At 45.7% G+C, this 19,408-nt stretch overlaps 1 protein-coding gene across 15 annotated transcripts in view; it reads left to right on the forward strand.

Moving 5' to 3' along the window:
- The window catches only part of LOC112264819 (chromodomain-helicase-DNA-binding protein 4-like), a 29,527-nt gene extending 10,119 nt beyond the window's left edge, over positions 1-19,408 (forward strand). For 2 of the 15 annotated variants that reach the window (XM_042295627.1, XM_042295626.1), the window contains exons 15-41: positions 514-714; positions 876-1,013; positions 1,259-1,380; positions 1,539-1,712; positions 1,975-2,116; positions 2,332-2,463; positions 2,610-2,727; positions 4,974-5,098; positions 5,384-5,476; positions 5,713-5,866; positions 6,019-6,042; positions 6,284-6,459; positions 6,837-7,014; positions 7,926-8,012; positions 8,112-8,203; positions 8,393-8,526; positions 8,634-8,778; positions 8,881-9,049; positions 9,563-9,666; positions 9,902-10,130; positions 10,261-10,323; positions 10,476-10,631; positions 10,802-10,910; positions 11,184-11,316; positions 11,526-11,721; positions 18,878-19,047; positions 19,142-19,408. In XM_042295627.1, the coding sequence (XP_042151561.1) occupies positions 514-714; positions 876-1,013; positions 1,259-1,380; positions 1,539-1,712; positions 1,975-2,116; positions 2,332-2,463; positions 2,610-2,727; positions 4,974-5,098; positions 5,384-5,476; positions 5,713-5,866; positions 6,019-6,042; positions 6,284-6,459; positions 6,837-7,014; positions 7,926-8,012; positions 8,112-8,203; positions 8,393-8,526; positions 8,634-8,778; positions 8,881-9,049; positions 9,563-9,666; positions 9,902-10,130; positions 10,261-10,323; positions 10,476-10,631; positions 10,802-10,910; positions 11,184-11,316; positions 11,526-11,721; positions 18,878-19,047; positions 19,142-19,156 (3,579 nt within the window). In that variant the 3' untranslated portion in view covers positions 19,157-19,408. Of the gene's footprint in view, positions 1-513; positions 715-875; positions 1,014-1,258; positions 1,381-1,538; positions 1,713-1,974; positions 2,117-2,331; positions 2,464-2,609; positions 2,728-4,973; positions 5,099-5,383; positions 5,477-5,712; positions 5,867-6,018; positions 6,043-6,283; positions 6,460-6,836; positions 7,027-7,922; positions 8,013-8,102; positions 8,204-8,392; positions 8,527-8,633; positions 8,779-8,880; positions 9,050-9,265; positions 9,326-9,559; positions 9,667-9,901; positions 10,131-10,260; positions 10,324-10,475; positions 10,632-10,801; positions 10,911-11,183; positions 11,317-11,525; positions 11,722-18,877; positions 19,048-19,141 lie in introns of all 15 variants that reach the window. The other 13 variants (XM_042295617.1, XM_042295620.1, XM_042295623.1 and 10 more) reach the window with 13 other exon arrangements.

The raw sequence follows: 19,408 nt of genomic DNA on the forward strand, positions 1-19,408 counted from the left end.
GGCCCCATTTTATTTATAGAAAGACGCATGTTCAACTATAGTTTCTTCTGTTTTACATGTTGATAAATGTCATTGTTTAATTTTTGTTGTTATTTTTTATAAGGCCAAATGGTAGCCATTATTTCAACAGGAACTGATCAGAAATGCCAACCAGGCAGCCTTTAGACCAATACCAACCAGCCCAGCCAGTTTGTATAATATGTCAGGTGAAATCTGACGACATATAGCTTGAGCTTTGTGTTAACACTCTTTTGTGGTGATCACGTGGAGACTACTGCCACCTATTGATCGGAGTGTAGAATGCAATGTCTTTGACGACACAATATTTTAACATTAGAATGATAGAACTTTAAATGTTACATGAGAAATTATATTTTATCAAGTTAAATTAGCTGTGGTTCAGTTAGTAGAGCATGGCACTTGCAACACCAATGGTAGTGTGTTTGATTCCCGCTGGGGCCACCCATACAAATGATCTTATTTTCATTAACTTTTTTTCTTTCCCCCTTATAGGGTCACTCCAAGGGCCCGTTCCTGGTGAGCGCCCCCCTGTCTACCATCATTAACTGGGAAAGAGAGTTTGAGATGTGGGCCCCGGACATGTACGTGGTGACCTACGTAGGAGACAAGGACAGCAGAGCCGTCATCCGAGAGAACGAGTTCTCCTTCGAGAACAACGCCATCCGCGGAGGCAAGAGGGCTTCTAAGATGAAGGTGAGAATTACGGGGGGAAATGTTTTTAAAAATAACCGATGAATTAGAACTGTTTATCGACAAAGGAGATATATTGACAATTTTATTTGAAATGTATCACTCCTTCAATGATATGCTGGTGTGTCACGTTTTTAACCGTTCCCCCTGTCGTGGCCTTGTAGAAAGACTCATCAGTGAAGTTCCATGTGCTGCTGACGTCCTATGAGTTGATCACCATCGACATGGCCATCCTAGGTTCCATAGATTGGGCCTGTCTGGTGGTCGATGAGGCCCACAGGCTCAAAAACAACCAGTCCAAGGTGAGAGATTAGAGTTGTGTTATGGGGGTAGTTTACCTGTTATGTGCAACATATTCCCTTATTCGGGAAAACTTATCAATTTGGAAGTATAAGGGCAATGAGGAATCCCAAATTCTATTTCTCATTAGTTGGATACCCTCATTGTACAATGAAACTCCAGCTAAACTGGTATGGCTGAAAGTACCATTGACAAATACAGAAGTGTTTCATTTTTAGATGAATAATACTCTTTCTCTCCCCTCCAGTTCTTCAGAGTGCTGAACAACTATCCTCTCCAGCACAAGCTGCTACTGACTGGTACACCTCTACAGAACAACCTGGAAGAGTTGTTCCACCTCCTCAACTTCCTCACGCCAGAGAGATTCAGGTGTGTGTGTGTGTGTACACACATTCTGTCCACATTACTTTCCCACTCAATCCCAACGACCACTTCACATCACCTGTATCACACCCCACTCATCTTAGACCAGCTATTTTAGAGTTAAACCTTTACTTACTTCCCTGCAACTTCCTCTCTCTGCGTAGTAACCTGGAGGGGTTCCTGGAAGAGTTTGCTGACATCGCCAAAGAGGACCAGATCAAGAAGCTGCACGACATGCTGGGACCCCACATGCTCAGGAGACTGAAGGCTGACGTCTTCAAACACATGCCCTCCAAGACGGAGCTCATCGTCAGGGTGGAGCTCAGCCCCATGCAGAAGTGAGTGAAAGTGCATGGAGGGATAGGGTGTGGTGAAGGGGTACATTTGAATAGTGGTTGACCCAGTTGTATGTGCTGTCTATCTTGGCTAAAACGGTGATGGGATCAAATATATAATTAGAATGATTAGTCGTCATCCATAGACTGTTACTTAAAAGCAATCTTCCCTTGGGATACTCAACTCACGAGAACTGTACAATATAATTGGACTGTGGAAGGGGTATTAATTGTGGATTTAAAAAATATATATATATCTTTTTAGGAAGTACTACAAATTCATCCTCACCCGTAACTTTGAGGCCCTGAACACGCGCAGTGGTGGAAATCAAGTATCCCTGCTCAACGTGGTGATGGACCTCAAGAAGTGCTGCAATCACCCCTACCTCTTCCCTGTGGCTGCCATGGTATGACCCACTTATTAATACATTTGAATGGGAATGGACCATGCTATTGTGATGGCTAAGTGGGGTAGTGGTGTATTCATTTTGTATATACAATCCTAGATACTATTTGCGTCAAAAGCATTTTCATGATATGCATTATAACTTTTGTAGTATTTTCCTGTAAGGCTCTATATAGCTGGAGCTCTGACTCTTGATTGGTTCCCCACCCCAAACAGGAAGCCCCAAAGATGCCCAATGGGATGTACGACGGTAGCGCCCTCACTAAGTCTGCCGGGAAACTGACGCTAATGCAAAAGATGATGAGGAAGCTGAAAGACGGCGGGCACAGAGTACTCATCTTCTCTCAGGTTAGTTAACCAACACACACGCACATTATCAATATTTTATTTGAGTCCACGAATCACATTACGTCAAGAAGGTTCCAAACATTTCAAATGTCTTGGATACGAAAAGCACACACCTCACACGGGCCCATTCACTCCCTCTGTCGTAGATGACCAAGATGCTTGACCTGCTGGAGGACTTCCTGGAGAACGAGGGCTACAAGTACGAGCGTATCGACGGCAGCATCACCGGGGGCATGAGACAGGAGGCCATCGACAGATTCAATGGTGAGGCTCACCCCACACTAACTTCCTCATTCAGTCTCTAACTAGATCACTATGTATACTGCAATTTCAGAGTGACTATTATATAGTTGAAGTCTTCAGATCTAAATTAGGTGTATATATCCTATCATTGTTTTAATATCAAGAAGGATTTATATACAGTACCAGTCAAAATGTGGACACGCCTACTCATTTCAGGGTTTTTCTTTAGTTTGACTATTTTCTACATTGTAGAATAATAGTGAAGACATCAAAATTATGAAATAACGCATTTGGAATCTTGTAGTTAACCAAAAAGTGTTAAACAAATCAAAATATGTTATTTTAGATTCTTCAAAGTAGCCACCCTTTATCCTTGAGGACAGCTTTGCACACTCAACCAGCTTCAGGAGCTAGTCACCTGGAATGCTTTTTCAACACTCTTCAAGGAGTTCCCACATATGCTGAGCACTTGTTGGCTGTTTTTCCTTCACTCTGCAGTCCAACTCATCCCAAATCACCTCAATTGGGTTGAGGTCATGGGATTGTGGAGGTCAGATCATCTGATGTAGCACTCTATCACTCTGCTTGATCAAATAGCCCTCACACAGCCTGGAGGTGTGTTGGGTCATTGTTCTGTTGAAAAACAAATGATAGTCCCACTAAAAGCAAACCAGATGGGATGGCGTATCGCTGCAGAAAGCTGTGGTAGCCATGCTGGTTAAGTGTGTCTTGGAATTCTAAATAAATCATTGACAGTGTCACCAGAAAGGTACCCTCACACATCACACCTCCTCCGTGCTTCACGGTGGGAACCACACATGCGGAGATCATCCGTTCACCTACTCTGTGTCTCACAAAGACAAGGCGGTTGGAACCAAAAATCTCAAATTTGGAGTCAACAGACCAAAGGACACATTTCCATTGCTTGTGTTTCTTGGCCCAAGCAAGTCTCTTATTATTATTGGTGTCCTTTAGTAGTGGTTTCTTTGTAGCAATTTGACCATGAAGGCCTGATTCACAGTCTCTTCTGAACAGTTGATGTTGAGATGTGTCTGTTATTTGAACTCTGTGAAGCATTTATTTGGGCTGCAATTTCTGAGGCTGGTAAACTCTAATGAACTTATCCTCTGCAGCAGAGGTAACTCTGGTTCTTCCTTTCCTGTGGCGGTCCTCATGAGAGCCAGTTTCATCATAGCGCTTGATGGTTTTTTGCAACTGCACTTGAAGAAACTTGAAAAGTTCTTGAAATGTTCTGGATAGACTGACCTTCATGTCTTAAAGTAATGATGGACTGTCGTTTCTCTTTGCTTATTTGAGCTGTTCTTGCCATAATATGGACTTGGTCTTTTACAAAATAGGGCTATCTTCTGTATACCAACCCTACCTTGTCACAACACAACTGATTGGCTCAAACGCATTAAGAGGGAAAGAAATTCCACAAATTAATTTAAGAATACAAACCTGTTAATTGAAATGCATTCCAGGTGACTGCGTCATGAAGCCGGTTGAGAGAATGCCAAGAGTGTGCAAAGCTGTCATCAAGGCAAATATAAAATATATTTTGATTTGTTTAACACTTTTTTTTTTTTTTTTTTGGTTACTACATGATTCCATATGTGTTATTTTGTCGTTTTGATGTCTTCACTATTATTCTACAATATAAAGAAAAACCCTTGAAGGTGTGTCCAAACTTTTGACTGATACTGTTTATTTGAAGTGTTAATTTGTATTATTATCAAATGAAATGACATTTATGGTGAAACATTTTGAATGACCTAGTCTGCAGAACTATTAGGCTACTCCTATTCTTACAGTAAGCTATTTTACATTCATCAGCCTTACGTTTTCTGAAGCTCCTGATTTAGTTCTTTATTTCAATTGTGCGGGAATAGACAACCTAGATGGCGAAATGTTCCGCCGTCTGATATCAATGTACGATTATCTAAAGCGCTGTTTTATTCTTGTGGGGTTTTCGTTGAAATCGGGCTTGTTTTAGTACGCAGGTGCATGCAATCTCAAGTTAATTTGGTCTTAAGAATACTAGCGATTTAAAACAGGGCTCCAAAGAAGTTCTGAGTCTTTGTTGCAATAGTTTTTGGGGGAATTGGTTATCCTCCCTGATTGTCTAGAGTAATCCCTGTAAAGTGAATGATTATAGAGAGAAAGCAAGTGATTTGATGTAAATATAGATAGTTATTGATGTAGAAAGTGATAGATATATACGTATAGTGATTTGGTCTGAGTGGTTGATCTGTTTTGTTCCTTAGCTCCGGGAGCGCTGCAGTTTGCCTTCCTGCTGTCGACGAGAGCTGGAGGTCTGGGTATCAACCTGGCCACCGCCGACACCGTCATCATCTACGACTCCGACTGGAACCCCCACAACGACATCCAGGTCACACACTTGGAACCATCACACACCGGCCCAATCTCAAATAAAGCCCAATGATCTTCGAGAATTTGATTAGTAGAAGTACTATGGTGAACGTTCCACCTAGCCTGTCAGAGGGCAAGGTGGAGCTATTACCATATTGCTTACACCTGTCAAATCCAAGTGCTTATGGATCAGTTTATGATTGGGCCATTCACCATCTCCTTGTTCTCTATTATATCAACTTTAATTAAGGTGGTTGCAAGGATGAAAGGGTCATACTGTTTGTCTCTGTCTTCCTCATCTCAGGCGTTCAGCAGAGCTCACCGTATCGGACAGAACAAGAAGGTGATGATCTACCGCTTCGTCACAAAGGCCTCTGTGGAGGAGAGGATCACTCAGGTAAAGAGGCTGTCCCCTCTCCTGCAACATCACAATGACCTCTTCACGACGCAACACAGCCGCCTGTATCATAGAATTGCTAACTTGTTGTTGGATCCAATGAATGTCATGTGTGTGTGTGTGTGGAAGCGAGCCTCGTCTGTCGTGGGTGCGACTCATTACATTTCCTTGGCTCATACGGGCAGGAAGAATGTCGACACAGACATTGAAACGTCCCACGTTCCCTCCCTCTCCAGGTAGCCAAGAAGAAGATGATGTTGACCCACCTGGTGGTGCGTCCTGGTCTGGGCTCCAAGACGGGCTCCATGTCCAAACAGGAGCTGGACGACATCCTCAAATTCGGCACGGAGGAGCTGTTCAAGGACGAGCTTGGAAAGGGTGACAAAGAAGGTATAAAAAAAATAACCGGCTCCTGCTGTTGTAAACATGGATGGAGTGGATAGTTGTTCATCTGTCAAATCACTTCTCAGTTGTCTTGAAAGGGAGCAATGAAACGTTGTCTTATTGTATATTTTTTATTTCATTTTTTTACCTGCCCACAGCAGGTTACTGGAAGCGTGTTGCAGGTGAACAGAAAACAAGCAAATGCCAGCAGATACGAACAGTCAAATAAGATGATAGTTTGTTGGTTATTACTTATTCGTGCTTATTAGGTGAAATTATCAACATTTTGGGTAAACCGATGTGACGATGTCTAGAACAGATTTAGTTCAAGATAAGGTAATGACAATGTTTATAACACGTTCATCATAACGTTCTGATAATGTTTGGACCATGTTCTGAAAATGTTTAATTAATGTCCCTCAGGTGAGAACAAGGAGGAGGACAGCCAGGTGATCCACTACGATGACATGGCGGTGGACAGGTTGCTGGACAGGAACCAGGAGTCCGAAACCCCGGAGGAAACGGAGATCGGGAGCATGAACGAGTACCTCGGCTCCTTCAAGGTGGCCCAGTACGTGGTCAAGGACGAGGAGGAGGCGGTAAGTTGTGTTTTTGGGGGGGTCAAAAACGTCATTTGGCGGACACTTTGACCCAGAGTGACGTTTTACATTTTTAGAAGGTTGACTCCCAAGTGGCCTTGCTGTAGCCCAGACGTTGATCAATGACTCTCCTTTTGCCCCCCTCTCTCCTTTCACCTCTCTCCTTTCCCTCCCTCTCTCTCTCCTTTCCCTCCCTCTCTCTCTCCTTTCCCTCCCTCCCTCTCTCTCCTTTCCCTCCCTCTCTCCCTTTCCCTCCCTCCCTCTCTCTCCTTTCCCTCCCTCTCTCTCTCTTTCCCTCCCTCCCTCTCTCTCTCCTTTCCCTCCCTCTCTCTCTCCTTTCCTTTCCCTCCCCCTCTCTCTCCTTTCCTTTCCCTCAGGAGGAGGAAGTGCAGAGGGAGATCATCAAGCAGGAGGAGAGTGTCGACCCAGACTACTGGGAGAAGCTGCTCAGGCACCACTATGAGCAGCAGCAGGAGGACCTGGCCCGCAACCTGGGCAAGGGCAAGCGCATCCGCAAGCAGGTCAACTACAACGACGGCTCCCAGGAGGACCGAGGTAGTAGACGGGGTAACAACAACAAGCGCCAGCGCCATTACTTACTTACGCGTGTGTGTGTGTGTGTGAGAGAAAGAGTGGTGGGTGTGAGTTTCACTGGTGAAGTCTTAGTAACTGAGTGGTGTCAGGTGTTTGTGTTGGTTTGATTACTCCTCACCTCCTGCATGAGGTACGTCTCTCCAGTTGTGGTGGCAATTAGAATTTTCCTCCCATTTGCCTCACCTCTTCAGAAAGCCTCTGTGTCAGTTCTCAGAAAGCCTGGTAAATCTTCCGACACAAGCTCGTGATCTTCTATTCCCAGCAACAATCCAAGCTATTCAGAGTGACATTTAATGTGAGTGGGGTATCTGTTCCAAGTCCTAGTTAGTTTTCTGTTGGAATGGAAGCTTTCCTTGTTGACGCCTGAATACAATGCATTGCAATGGGCGTGACCTGCACTACCCACAATGCACCGCATGGCCACCATGATCTCAGGCCCCTCACCGAGAGGATGAAAATGGCCCTCTTTAATCCTAGAACCCTACGAGATTTGAAGAATGAGTTGGCGTGTGTGACTGAATTGCGGTTGTTTGTGTTTTGTACCCCTTCCCTGTTTTGAGTCGGGGAAACAGTACATCTCTTCTCGGCTCCTAACTGTACACATACTAACTTAAACAATGTCCCACATGTGGTTTGAGTCAGCTACTCACACTCGGGCACTGCTTGTGGGCAAGTTGACACATCATCCCCATATCTGTGATGTTGGTTTCCTTCTAGCGCTCTGTGCTTGGTCTGGTTGTCAACCTTTTACTCAAAGTCCACTTCCTTGTAGAATCTTCTCCCCCCCCTTAAATGTTCATCTTTTAATAAGTTCAAAGAAGTTTCTGGACTGTGTACTGAAATTGCGCCCCGTGTCTTCTGTCTCCAAGCAGATTGGCAGGATGACCAATCGGACAACAACTCGGACTACTCTGTGGCCTCCGAGGAGGGTGACGAGGACTTTGATGAGCGGGCAGAAGGTAAGCGAAAGTGTGTGTGGACAGATGGTGTGTGTGTGTTTGTGGTTTGTGAAGCTTAAGAGAATAACTTTTCATGTTTTCCTTTTTCTGGCGGTGCAGCCAACTCTCGCAGACCCAACAGGAAAGGCATGCGGGGCGACCGGGACAAGCCACTGCCCCCCCTGCTGGCCAGAGTGGGAGGCAACATTGAGGTCAGCTCTCAATGTCCATCGATCACTGCACTCTGAACCACTGCTCTGCGTGATCCTGAAATGTGTTTGCAATTTAGCTTATCTACAGATGGGCCGAACCAGCACTTGTCTCTTGGCATTCAATTGGCTTGTATAGAAATAGAGGTCAGGGGTCAATATGTTGACTAACCCTGCCTGTCTGGTGTTCAGGTGTTGGGCTTCAACGTTCGCCAGAGGAAGGCCTTCCTGAATGCAGTGATGCGTTATGGGATGCCTCCTCAGGACGCCTTCACCACCCAGTGGCTGGTCAGAGACCTGCGCGGGAAATCTGAGAAAGAGTTCAAGTGAGTAACTAACATGTTATAGTGTAAATCCACAATAGTAATGCCTTGATATTGGTTGAATTTGTCCTCTATATTTTGTTTTACATCGGATCCTCTCTCTCTCGCAGGGCGTACGTCTCCCTCTTCATGAGGCACCTGTGCGAGCCCGGCGCCGACGGAGCCGAGACCTTCGCCGACGGCGTCCCCCGCGAAGGGTTGTCGCGGCAACACGTACTCACCCGCATCGGTGTGATGTCGCTGATCCGCAAGAAGGTAGAGCCCAGCTCCTGGTTTGGGATAGTTGGGAGGAATTCAACTCCGCCGCCGTACGCTGAAGTGAGAGTGTAGCGTGTCCCTGACCGTGTTTCCCACCAGGTCCAGGAGTTCGAGCACGTCAACGGCCAGTGGTCCATGCCCTGGATGATGGAGCTGGAGGAGAGTAAAAAGGCTGCGGCCGCTGCAGCTGGAGCCCGCCCCGACTCCCCAGGGAAGACCCCCTCCACGGGCACGCCTGCAGACACGCAGCCCAACACGCCCGCCACAGGTACAGCCCGCTATGTACGCCTTCTTCCACAACCCTCTCCCCGGTCCTTGCTCTTCCTGCGTTTCCTAGGGCTAATCCGTCTTTCCCTGCTGTAGTGACCTATGGTCTGTAACCCAAAATCTCTGCAAGTGCGTCCCGCGTCTTTGCAGAGTGTAGGCCCTCTCCTGCGATGATGCTTTTAACCCCTGTTCCCCTCTGTGTGCTCGCCCTCCCCAGCCCCCAAAACTCCCTCCACTGGCACACCCGCAGACACGCAACCCAACACGCCTGCCCCAGGTAAACCAACTCTGTCCCCTCCCTCCCCCTGTCTTCCTCCACACCCTCTCACTGTTCCAGGACTCTTGACATGCAGAGTCAAACCACTGACTCAAGCGCTGCTGCTGCTATGCTGGTTTTAGTGAAACCACCCTGGAAAAAGTGGCGCTTGCTTGGGTGTGTAAAACGTGTAACTGTCAATCAGTGCTAGGAGATGTGGAAGGTGGATTAAGAGCTGATGTCCTGTCGGTTTAGCAGACGATCCTTCGAAGACGGAGGACGCCGTGAAGGATGGCGAGAAAGAGGAGAAGAAAGATGGCGAGGTGGAGAAGGAGGAGTCCAGAAAGACGGAAGACCCAGAGGTAAAGAATGATACACTTGATCCACATTGGTCAATAGACTAGAATAAGACAATGGCTGACCAAAGCCAACCAATCTATCATACTTGTACATGGGGTATTGATACCACAGTAAATATCATTGTTGTGAAGTTTGAGATGGAGCTCCTTGTCCAGAATGGTTCGTTTTTAGTAAGTTTTAAAACGTCTGTGCTGTTCTCTGTGCTTTCTGGTTCAACAAAATGTTCCTCTCTTTCAGGTAAATGCGATCCCCGATAACGAGGAGAAGACTCCGTCCCCTGAACCAAAAGAGAAAGATGAAGGAGAGCCCATGGAAACAGACAAGCCTACCAACGGAGAGGCGGAAAAGGAGAAGGACGGCGAGACTGCAGCGGAGACTGCTCCGGGAGGAGAGGAGACCAAGTCTCCAGCAGCAGAGGCCAAGATGGACGTGTCCGAGGTCAAATCGGAAGACTCCGAGGCCAAAGGTGATGGCGTAATAGAATATGGTTCAGCTCAATTTTTCCACAGTGCCATTTCTATTGCATTCTATTAGACGCTCGTTTTGGTGTTTGCTAATGTCCCCCCCCTTTTCTCTCCATCCCTCTGGATTTGCAGCAGAAGAGAAGAAAGAGAAGACGGAGAAGATGGATACCACTCCTGCCTCAGAGGAAAAGAAAGGTAGCTCCTCTCGCCATCATTCTCATTTTGCACTCGTCAATCCACAAACTGCAGTAAGGACATACTGTTGGTCCCGTGCCTTGTGTCGGTCCACGTTTCTGCTACACTCCGTTCTCTCACTCGCCCCGTTTTCAACCTCGTTCTGTCTGCAGAGCAAAAGGAGGAGAAGGATGGCGTGAAGGCGGAGGAGCTGGCCAAGCTGCAGAACGGGGATAGTGTGAAGGAGGGAGTGGCGGCCGGAGTCAGTGAGGAGAAGAAGAAAGCCAAGACGAGATTCATGTTCAACATCGCCGACGGAGGATTCACAGGTAAGAGAACTGGAGTGTCAAGAGGAGAAGCATGCACAGATCTCCGCACGTTCTCAACTGATTTTTGGTTGGTTTCATACATGGTTAAGCACTACTCTTGGACTAAATAGCATTTTCAATGGTCTCAATTGTTACTTCAGGGAATCACTCTTTTTCTCACCCTCCTACAGAGCTGCACTCCTTGTGGCAGAACGAGGAGAGGGCCGCCACCGTCACCAAGAAGACCAACGAGATCTGGCACCGTCGCCATGACTACTGGCTTCTGGCTGGCATCATACAGTATCCTTTTATACCACTGTTGACAAACTATGCTGCCCACCGTGGCTCTTTGCAAACAAACATCAGTGGTTTACGGTCACATTTTTCTCTTCAAAATGTAACCAGTGCAACGCTCATTGGAAAATTGCCTCCACAGTCTCAACAGATCTAATAACTATGGCCAGCTTCAAGTATTGGTTGATGGTCACATACATTAGGCCAATATTGGGTCATACCGCAAACAGTGGGGCCAGTCTGTTTTTGTTTATTTCCCTTGACTCTGGCGCCCCCTAGACACGGCTACGCGCGTTGGCAGGACATCCAGAACGACGTGAAGTTCGCCATCCTCAACGAGCCCTTCAAGGCTGAAATGAACCGAGGCAACTTCCTGGAGATAAAAAACAAGTTTCTGGCCAGGAGGTTCAAGGTATAAAGGCCTTTATTAGCCATGGACATTTATAAGCTACCTCTTCTTATACACCACCCCCCTCCCAGGCCTGTTTGTCAGCAGTTCTCATTCTCACTCGTATCGCGTAAAGTTTTGTTGTGCTCCATGTACACACTGCTCACTTTGTATTGCTCTATTCTCATCCACCCCTCTGCTTCCCCATCTCCTCTCATCCCTCCTCCCCCTAGCTGCTGGAGCAGGCCCTGGTGATCGAGGAGCAGCTGCGCCGGGCGGCCTACCTCAACATGTCGGAGGACCCTTCCCACCCCTCCATGGCCCTCAACACGCGCTTCAGCGAGGTGGAGTGTCTGGCCGAGTCCCACCAACACCTCAGCAAGGAGTCCATGTCGGGGAACAAGCCCGCCAACGCCGTCCTGCACAAAGGTAAGCTAGCCAGCTGGAACTCGCCTAGTACGCCCGGTTCGAGTTCATTAGGTCACGCTGTCGAAAAAATGTTTGGCAACGGAAAATTCAAATGGATCCTATGGTGCCTCCCCATTTTTAACTTTGTTTCTGACCGTTTTGTGCCTACTGAACGTGACCCTGTGCAAAGGAATAGGAAGGATAGCGTCTTTGCTGACAAACAGACCGTAATACATTTATCAACCTAACATAAAGTACCTTGAGGCTTAGTTGAAGATTTGTAAAGATAATAATAATAGATGTATTTTATACAGCGCTTTTCATTCCAAGTAAGAAAGGAAGTAACTTAACAGGAAGGAGCATAATGGTAGAGCCAGGCAGGGAGGTAGAGATGTCATTCATTGGGCACCTCGTCGCCTTCCATAGTCACAGTTCCTCCTCCGTAGATAGGCTGGATCGTCCACTACTGAGATGTGGCACCCACCTGGATGACGCTTTGGCGACTGTAAAAGCACCAGTAAGACCACCACACCTCAGCAGTGGTCCAGAAAAGCCCCCTACAGAGCGAGCTTCTGCATCTCCGCACACCGCTGTCCACTTGCCTCTAAGAACTGGGGCATGAGGCAAAAAGCCAATGCTGTTGATCTGGTGTTGCTGAGTCATTCAAATCATACTACAAGCTAGCTAGTTAGCCAAGCCAAATATAAACTGACTTACCATAATCAGTCCTGCATTTCTGAGGGTCAGCACCAGATATTACAGTTCATCTATAAACATTCTATAAACCTCTACAGTCCTGATCGGCACAGCAGAAGATGATGCGTCCAAGCTTGAAACCACGGCCCTTTATGTGTGTATATATACAGTACCAGTCAAAAGTTTGGACACACCTACTCATTCAAGGGTTTTTCTGAATTTTTCTATTTAGAATAATAGTGAAGACATCAAACTACAAAATGGCACACATGGAATCATGTTGTAACCAAAAATGTGTTAAACAAATCTAAATATATTTAGATTCTTCAAAGTAGCCACCCTTTGCCTTGATGACCGCTTTGCACACTCTTGGCATTCTCTCAACCAACTTCACCCGGAATGTTTTTCCAACAGTCTTGAAGGAGTTCCCATATATGCTTAGTATTTGTTGGCTGCTTTTCCTTCACTCTGCGGTCCAACTCATCCCAAATCATCACATTTGGGTTGAAGTCATGGGATTGTGGAGGCCAGGTCATCTGATGCAGCACTCCGTCACTCTCCTTCTTGGTAAAATAGCTGTTACACAGCCTGGAGGTGTGTTGGATCATTGTCCTGTTGAAAAACAAATGATAGTCCCACTTAAGCACAAACCAGATGGGATGGCGTATCGCTGCAGAATGCTGTGATAGCCATGCTGGTTAAGTGTGCCTTGAATTCTAAATAAATCATTGACAGTGTCACCAGCAAAGCACCCCTACACCATCACACCTCCTCCATGCTTCACGGTGGGAATCACACATGCAGAGATCATCCGTTCATCTACTCTGTGTCTCACAAAGACAAGGCGGTTGGAACCAAAAATCTAACATTTGGAGTCATCAGACCAAAGGACACATTTCCACTGGTCTAATTTCCATTGCTTGTGTTTTTGGGCCCAAGCAAGTCTCTTATTATTATTATTGGTGTAATTTAGTAGTGGTTTCTTTGCAGCAATTCGACCATAAAGGCCTGATTCACTCAGTCTCTGAACAGTTGATGTTGAGATGTGTCTGTTAAATGAACTCTGAAGCATTTATTTGGGCTGCAATTTCTGAGGCTGGTAACTCTCATTAACTTATCCTCTGCGGCAGAGGTAACTCTGGGTCTTCCTTTCCTGTGGCGGTCCTCATGAGAGCCAGTTTCATCCTAGCGCTTGATGGTTTTTGTGACTGCACTTGGAAGAAACTTTCAAAGTCCTTAATGTTCCGGATTGACTGACCGTCTTGTCTTAAAGTAGTGATGGACTGTCGTTTCTCTTTGCTTGTTTGAGCTGTTCTTGCCATAATATGAACTTGGTATTTTACCAAATAGGGTTATCTTCTGTATACCACCCCTACCTTGTTACAACACAACTGATTGGCTCAAATGCATTAAGAAGGAAAGAAATTCCACAAATGTACTTTTAAGAAGGCACAACTGTTAATTGAAATGCATTCCAGGTGACGACCTCATGAAGCTGGTTGAGAGAATGCCAAGTGTGCAAAACTCAGTTGGCTACTTTAAGGAATCTATAATACACTGCTCAAAAAAATAAAGGGAACACTAAAATAACACATCCTAGATCTGAATGAATAAAATATTCTTATTAAATACTTTTTTCTTTACATAGTTGAATGTGCTGACAACAAAATCACACAAAAATTATCAATGGAAATCAAATGTATCAACCCATGGAGGTCTGGATTTGGAGTCACACTCAAAATTAAAGTGGAATTACAGGCTGATCCAACTTTGATATAATGTCCTTAATAAGTCAAAATGAGGCTCAGTAATGTGTGTGGCCTCCACGTGCCTGTATGACCTCCCTACAACGCCAGGGCATGCTCCTGATGAGGTGGCGGATGGTCTCCTGAGGGATCTCCTCCCAGACCTGGACTAAAGCATCCGCCAACTCCTGGACAGTCTGTGGTGCAACGTGGCGTTGGTGGATGGAGCGAGACATGATGTCCCAGATGTGCTCAATTGGATTTAGGTCTGGGGAACGGGCAGGCCAGTCCATAGCATCAATGCCTTCCTCTTGCAGGAACTGCTGACACACTCCAGCCACATGAGGTCTAGCATTGTCTTGCATTAGGAGGAACCCAGGGCCAACCGCACCAGCATATGGTCTCACAAGGGGTCTGAGGATCTCATCTCGGTACCTAATGGCAGTCAGGCTACCTCTGGCGAGCACATGGAGGGCTGTGCAGCCCCCCAAAGAAATGCCACCCCACACCATGACTGACCCACCGCTAAACCGGTCATGCTGGAGGATGTTGCAGGCAGCAGAACATTCTCCACGGTGTCTCCAGACTCTGTCACATGTGCTCAGTGTGAACCTGCTTTCATCTGTGAAGAGCACAGGGCGCCAGTGGCGAATTTGCCAATCTTTGTGTTCTCTGGCAAATGCCAAACGTCCTGCATGGTGTTGGGCTGTAAGCACAACCCCCACCTGTGGACGTCGGGCCCTCATACCACCCTCATGGAGTCTGTTTCTGACCATTTGAGCAGACACATGCACATTTGTGGCCTGCTGGAGGTCATTTTGCAGGGCTCTGGCAGTGCTCCTCCTTGCACAAAGGCGGAGGTAGCGGTCCTGCTGCTGGGTTGTTGCCCTCCTACGGCCTCCTCCACGTCTCCTGATGTACTGGCCTGTCTCCTGGTAGCGCCTCCATGCTCTGGACACTACGCTGACAGACACAGCAAACCTTCTTGCCACAGCTCGCATTGATGTGCCATCCTGGATGAGCTGCACTACCTGAGCCACTTGTGTGGGTTGTAGACTCCGTCTCATGCTACCACTAGAGTGAAAGCACCGCCAGCATTCAAAAGTGACCAAAACATCAGCCAGGAAGCATAGGAACTGAGAAGTGGTCTGTGGTCACCACCTGCAGAACCAGTCCTTTATTGGGGGTGTCTTGCTAATTGCCTATAATTTCCACCTGTTGTCTATTCAATTTGCACAACAGCATGTGAAATGTATTGTCAATCAGTGTTGCTTCCTAAGTGGACAGTTTGATTTCACAGAAGTGTGATTGACTTGGAGTTACATTGTGTTTAAGTGTTCCCTTTATTTTTTTGAGCAGTGTATATTTTGATTTAACACTTTTTTTTGGTTACTACAGGATTCCCGCATGTGTTATTTCCAAATGTTTACGTCTTTATTCTACAATGCAGAATTTTTTTTTTAAATAAAGAAAAACCCTTTAATGAGTAGGTGTCAACTTTTGACTGGTACTATACAGTGCCTTGCGAAAGTATTCGGCCCCCTTGAACTTTGCGACCTTTTGCCACATTTCAGGCTTCAAACATAAAGATATAAAACTGTATTTTTTTGTGAAGAATCAACAACAAGTGGGACGACATTTATTGGATATTTCACTTTTTTTTAACAAATCAAAAACTGAAAAATTGGGCGTGCAAAATTATTCAGCCCCTTTACTTTCAGTGCAGCAAACTCTCTCTCCAGAAGTTCAGTGAGGATCTCTGAATGATCCAATGTTGACCTAAATGACTAATGATGATAAATACAATCCACCTGTGTGTAATCAAGTCTCCGTATAAATGCACCTGCACTGTGATTGTCTCAGAGGTCCGTTAAAAGCGCAGAGAGCATCATGAAGAACAAGGAACACACCAGGCAGGTCCGAGATACTGTTGTGAAGAAGTTTAAAGCCGGATTTGGATACAAAAAGATTTCCCAAGCTTTAAACATCCCAAGGAGCACTGTGCAAGCGATAATATTGAAATGGAAGGAGTATCAGACCACTGCAAATCTACCAAGACCTGGCCGTCCCTCTAAACTTTCAGCTCATACAAGGAGAAGACTGATCAGAGATGCAGCCAAGAGGCCCATGATCACTCTGGATGAACTGCAGAGATCTACAGCTGAGGTGGGAGACTCTGTCCATAGGACAACAATCAGTCGTATATTGCACAAATCTGGCCTTTATGGAAGAGTGGCAAGAAGAAAGCCATTTCTTAAAGATATCCATAAAAAGTGTCGTTTAAAGTTTGCCACAAGCCACCTGGGAGACACACCAAACATGTGGAAGAAGGTGCTCTGGTCAGATGAAACCAAAATTGAACTTTTTGGCAACAAAGCAAAATGTTATGTTTGGTGTAAAAGCAACACAGCTCATCACCCTGAACACACCATCCTCACTGTCAAACATGGTGGTGGCAGCATCAGCATACTTTTCTTCAGCAGGGACAGGGAAGATGGTTAAAATTGATGGGAAGATGGATGGAGCCAAATACAGGACCATTCTGGAAGAAAACCTGATGGAGTCTGCAAAAGACCTGAGACTGGGACGGATATTTGTCTTCCAACAAGACAATGATCCAAAACATAAAGCAAAATCTACAATGGAATGGTTCAAAAATAAACATAGCCAGGTGTTAGAATGGCCAAGTCAAAGTCCAGACCTGAATCCAATCGAGAATCTGTGGAAAGAACTGAAAACTGCTGTTCACAAATGCTCTCCATCCAACCTCACTGAGCTTGAGCTGTTTTGCAAGGAGGAATGGGAAAACATTTCAGTCTCTCGATGTGCAAAACTGATAGAGACATACCCCAAGCGACTTACAGCTGTAATCGCAGCAAAAGGTGGCGCTACAAAGTATTAACTTAAGGGGCTGAATAATTTTGCACGCCCAATTTTTCAGTTTTTGATTTGTTAAAAAAGTTTGAAATATCCAATAAATGTCGTTCCACTTCATGATTGTGTCCCACTTGTTGTTGATTCTTCACAAAAAAATAGTTTTATATCTTTATGTTTGAAGCCTGAAATGTGGCAAAAGGTCGCAAAGTTCAAGGGGGCCGAATACTTTCGCAAGGCACTGTATATATGTGTGTGCATTCATAAAGTAATCAGACCCCTTGACTTGTTCCACATTTTTGTTATGTTACTGCCTTATTCTAAAATGTAGTAAATAGACCCCCCCCCCCTATTCTACACGCAATACCATCTAATCACACAGCAACAACATTTTTGCAAATGTATAAAAAGTTTAAAAATGTCACATTTACATAAGTATTCAGACCCTTTACTCAGTACTTTGTTGAAGTAACTTTGGTAGACTCGAGTCTTCTTGGGTATGATGCTACAAGCTTGGCACATCTGTTTTTCGGGAGTTTCTCACTTCTCTGCAGATCCTCTCTCAAGCTCTGTCAGGTTGGATGGGGAGCTTCGCTGCACAGCTATTTTCAGGTCTCTCCAGTGATCAAGTCTGGGCTCTGGCTGGTGCCACTCAAGGACATTTAGAGACTTGTCCCGAAGCCACTCCTGCATTGTCTTGGCTGTGTGCTAAGTGTCACTGTGTGCTTAGTGTCACCCCAGTCTGAGGTCCTGAGCGCTCTGGAGAAGCTTTTCATCAAGGATTTCTCTGTACTTTGCTCTGTTCATCTTTCCCTCTATCCTGACTAGTCTCCCAGTCCCTGCCGCTGAAAAATATCCCCACAGCATGATGCTGCCACCACCATGCTTCACCGTAGGGATGGTGCCAGGTTTCTTCCGGATGTGACCCTTGACATTCAGGCCAAAGAGTTCAATCTTGGTTTCATCAGACTAGAGAATCTGGTTTCTCATTGCCTGAGAGTATTTAGGTGCCTTTTGTCAAACTCCAAGCGGGCTGTCATGTGCCTTTTTACTGAGGAGTGGCATCCGTCTGGCCACTCTACCATAAAGGCCTGATTGGTGGAGTGCTGCACAGATGGTTGTCCTTCTGGAAGATTCTCCAATTTCCACAGAGGAACTCTGGAGCCATGTCAGAGTGACTGTTGGGTTCTTTGTCACCTCCCTGACCAAGGCCCTTCTCCCCCGATTGCTCAGTTTGACCTGGCAGCCAGCTCTAGGAAGAGTCTTGGTGGTTCCAAACTTCTTACATTTAAGAATGATGGTGGACACTGTTCTTGGGGACCTTCAATACTCCATACATTTTTTTTTTTGGTACCCTTCCCCAGATCTGTGCCTCGACACAATCCTGTCGCGAATCTCTACGGACAATTCCTTCGACCTCATGGCTTGGTTTTTAATCTGACATGCACTGTCAACTGTGGGACCTTAAATGGATAGGTGTTGCCTTTCCAAATCATGTCCAGTCAATTGAATTTACCACAGGTGGACTCCAAGTTGTAGAAGCGTCAAGGATGATCAATGGAAACAGGATGCACCTGAGCTCAATTTCGAGGCTCATAGCAAAGGGTCTGAATAATTATGTAAATAAATAAGGTATTTCTGCTTTTCTTTTTTCATATAAATACATTTGCAGCAATTTCTAAACCTGTCTTTTGCTTTGTCATTATGGGATATTGTGTATAGATTGATGAGGAACATTAATCACTTTTAGAACAAGGCTGTAATGTAAGAGCATTTGGAGAATACTTTCTGAATACACTGTATATAGGCATATGTATGTTGGCAAGCACTTCCAGGTTCTCATTCTCTCTTTCCCCTCTCAGTGCTGAAACAGCTGGAGGAGCTGCTCAGTGACATGAAAGCCGACGTGACCCGTCTCCCGGCAACCATCGCCCGGATACCCCCGGTCGCAGTGAGACTCCAGATGTCCGAGAGGAACATCCTCAGCCGCCTGGCCAGCAGAGGCCCCGAACCACAGCCTCAACAACCGCAGGTAAGCGCCCACCCCAATGAGGGATGTGTGAATGTTTTGTGCACAAGTCTTGTTCACGTTTTGTAATGTTCTTGTTGCGTTCTTTCTCCTACAGCTGTCGCAACAGTAGCCTGGCTTAGCCCCCCTTGAACCTCACCACCTCTACATTCCTGATCGGCACAGCAGACGATGATGCGCCCAAGCTTGAAACCACGGCCCTTTATATAATATGGACTTGCAGCGTTCCTACAGGCTGACTCCTGGACACTGTGGAAATAATAGCTATTTTAATTTTTCCTTTTGTTTTGACTTTATTAATATTATTGATATAATGTTATTATGATGTTTTTTTTGGGACCTAAATAAAAATGTAATAAAGGTT

The sequence above is a fragment of the Oncorhynchus tshawytscha genome, linkage group LG13 (genome assembly GCF_018296145.1).
Source record: "Oncorhynchus tshawytscha isolate Ot180627B linkage group LG13, Otsh_v2.0, whole genome shotgun sequence".
Classification (NCBI taxonomy): domain Eukaryota; kingdom Metazoa; phylum Chordata; class Actinopteri; order Salmoniformes; family Salmonidae; genus Oncorhynchus; species Oncorhynchus tshawytscha.